Source organism: Rhinatrema bivittatum, chromosome 5 (assembly GCF_901001135.1).
Source record: "Rhinatrema bivittatum chromosome 5, aRhiBiv1.1, whole genome shotgun sequence".
NCBI classification, from domain to species: Eukaryota; Metazoa; Chordata; class Amphibia; order Gymnophiona; family Rhinatrematidae; genus Rhinatrema; species Rhinatrema bivittatum.
Genome location: NC_042619.1, coordinates 10,517,337 through 10,520,907, shown reverse-complemented (window position 1 = coordinate 10,520,907; position 3,571 = coordinate 10,517,337). Strand labels below are relative to the sequence as shown.

Below are 3,571 nucleotides of genomic sequence, written 5' to 3'. Positions count from 1 at the left end.
TGTACATCCCTAATTTAAGGGTGGCACCGAAAGATCTCCTCTCCTGCATCCTTTCACACTCACGGCATCAGGTGAACTGTCAAGTAAGTATTATCTCTTTATTCCTTCATTCATTCATTTATTTCCATATTTCTTAACCAGCTCTTCCAAAAGGTTACAAAGTGGTGCATACAAGCAAACATAAAAAATAAAATTACACACGCAACAAATAAAATAAAACAATGTTAACAATTTTAAAATAAGAGATCATAAAAACACTTTAGAAAATAACCAAGCTTTACTGTGCTTACAAAAAATGGCAAAATCATCCAATAATCTGAGACTATAGGGTGAGGGTCAAAATCAGTTTAACTCTTTCTGGAGTTTTGAAAAGTTGCATTTGAAAGGAAAGGAAAGTCCTTGAAGTGTCATAATAATAGAGAAATGCTGAGAACTAAGGAGGAGAAGTTTTACGAAAAATATGAAAAACCAAACATAACAGCTTGAAATGTATCAGTGAAGGGACTTAAGTATAGGATAAACATGACCGTGTAAGGAAATCCATGAAATTAACTATGCCGCTGAGCTGATTTAGGATGAGCTACAATCTGCAGAGCTTACATTTGGGCAACCCTACTCATAAAAATTTGCAGTAATTAATCCAAAACGATAGGACTACTATACCAATACATGCAAATCTGATTTTCCCAAATATGGGACACATATTACGACAGCTCCATAGATGGGAAAAGTTATGTAAGTTTTTGTTGCTGATTATATTGCTACCGAATTTCACACGACATGCTTTCTTGGAAGAGGCTGTTCCTATTATTGAAAGCTAAACAGCTCAAGTGTAATCTTCGGAGACAACCCATTTCTTGGAAAACATGCTAAGCACCCGTTGGCGGAGCAGTTTTGCTTTGATTCCATAGACCAGAGGGTTGAACATGGGTGGCAACAGGAGGTAGAGATTGGACATTAAAATTTGGAAGTTTGGAGGCACATGGTGCCCATAGCGGTAGGTAAGTGTGGAGAACAGACATGGGGTGTAGAACACCAGAATGACAAGGATATGAGCAGTACAGGTGCTGAATGCCTTGTGTTGTGCTTCCTTCGAGGGAAGCCGCAGGACAGCCCTTAGGATTGAGGTGTATGACAAAGCAATGAACAGTATATCCAGCGCCCCAGTAGACACAGCCACAATCAGTACATACATACTGTTCACGGTGAAGTCTACGCAGGCAAGCCTCACCACAGCCATATGGTCACAGTACGTGTGGGAAATTACATTCCTGTCACAGAATAATAGTCGTTTAGCCAAAACAGGGAAGGGGATCACCAATATCAAACTTCGAAAGAAAGCGAGCAAACCTAGCTTGGTGACTAGCATGTGTGTTAAGACAATGGCATATCTCAGGGGATTGCAGATTGCAACGTAGCGGTCAAAGGCCATGGCCACCAGGACCCCTGATTCCATACAAGTAAAGGTATGGATGAAAAACATCTGGAGGAGGCACAAGTCACGAACAATTTCAGAGGAATTGAACCAAAAGAGACTAAGCATTTTGGGCATAATGGTGACAGATATTATAAAATCAGTAGCTGCCAGCATAGACAAAAAGAAAAACATTGGTTTGTGTAAGCTCTGCTCTGTTTTAATAGTGAGGAGAAGCATAACATTTCCTGATACGGCAATAGCAAACATTGCACAAAATGGAAGAGAGATCCAGATGTGGAAAGCTTCCAGTCCAGGAAAACCAACCAGAATGAAGACCAGAGGGTTGATACTGGTATTATTAAGATCCAACATGGTACTCTGAGGTCTGACCCATATTACGAATCCATATCAAAAGTAGCTCTGTACAAAAAAAAAGTAATGCAAAGAATGATCAGTAGTAGTACTCTATAAATACATTGACTGGGTATCTGTGGACTTGCAGCCACCTCACACTGTATAAATAACCCTCAAAAATAGCCAATTAAACATTAGCCCTAAAACAGAGGATTATATAACCTACTACCATAGATAGATGTTTTGAACCAATGGCAAATATTGATGTATGGAGTTCTCTGCTAAGTGTAAACATTTGGATAAAAAGATTTAAAAAATGCATAACTTGCAATGGTTATTACATTTTATGAAATAAATGTGCTAATGTTATTAGAGTGTCCATCAATCTGTGACAAGTAGCAGCAGTGCAACAGCAGGCAGCGGACAGGTCTACATAAGAACATAAGAAATTGCCATGCTGGGTCAGACCAAGGGTCCATCAAGCCCAGCATCCTGTTTCCAACAGAGGCCAAAACCAGGCCACAAGAACCTGGCATTTACCCAAACACTAAGAAGATCCCATGCTACTGATGCAATTAATAGCAGTGGCTATTCCCTAAGTAAACTTGATTAACAGCCGTTAATGGACTTCTCCTCCAAGAACTTATCCAAACCTTTTTTGAACCCAGCTACATCAACTGCACTAACCACATCCTCTGGCAACAAATTCCAGAGCTTTATTGTGCGTTGAGTGAAAAAGAATTTTCTCCGATTAGTCTTAAATGTGCTACTTGCTAATTTCATGGAATGCCCCCTAGTTCTATTATTTGAAAGTGTAAATGACCGAGTTACATCTACTCGTTCAAGACCTCTCATGATCTTAAAGACCTCTATCATATCCCCTCCTCAGCCATCTCTTCTCCAAGCTGAACAACCCTAACCTCTTCAGTCTTTCCTCATAGGGGAGCTGTTCCATCCCCTTTATCATTTTGGTTGCCTTTCTCTGTACCTTCTCCAACACAGCTCTATCTTTTTTGAGATGTGGTGACCAAAATTGTACACAGAATTCAAGGTGCGGTCTCACCAAGGAGCGACACAGAGGCATTATGAAATTTTCTGTTTTATTAACCATTCCCTTCCTAATAATTCCTAACATTCTGTTTGCTTTTTTGACTGCTGCAGCACACTGAGCCGACGATTTTAAAGTATTACCCACTATGATGCCTAGATCTTTTTCCTGGGTGGTAGCTCCTAATATGGAACCTAACATCATGTAACTACAGAAAAGGTTATTTTTCCCTATATGCAACACCTTGCACTTGTCCACATTAAATTTCATCTGCCATTTGGATAACCAATCTTCCAGTCTTGCAAGGTCCTCCTGTAAAGTATCACAATCCACTTGTGATTTAACTACTCTGAATGATTTTGTATCATTCGCAAATTTGATAACCTCACTCGTCGTATTCCTTTCCAGATCATTTATATATATATTGAAAAGCACTGGTCCAAGTACAGATCCCTGAGGCACTCCACTGTTTACCCTTTTCCACTGAGAAAATTGACCATTTAATCCTACTCTCTGTTTCCTGTCTTTTAATCAGTTTGTAATCCACGAAAGGACATCATCTCCTATCCCATGACTTTTTAGTTTTCTTAGAAGCCTCTCATGAGGGACTTTGTCAAACACCTTCTGAAAATCCAAATACACTAAATCTACTGGTTCACCTTTACCTACATGTTTATTAAACCCTTCAAAAAATGATGCAGATTTGTTAGGCAAGACTTCCCTTGGGTAAATCCATGTTGACTGTGTTCCAT

General features: G+C 39.5%; 1 protein-coding gene across 1 annotated transcript; it reads right to left on the bottom strand.

Moving 5' to 3' along the window:
* Positions 1 to 826: 826 nt before the first annotated feature.
* On the bottom strand, positions 827 to 1,789 carry LOC115091653 (olfactory receptor 52K1-like). Its single transcript, XM_029601814.1, has one exon. The coding sequence runs from the start codon at positions 1,787 to 1,789 to the stop codon at positions 827 to 829; it is 963 nt and encodes a 320-aa protein (XP_029457674.1).
* Between the last annotated feature and the right edge of the window lie 1,782 nt (positions 1,790 to 3,571).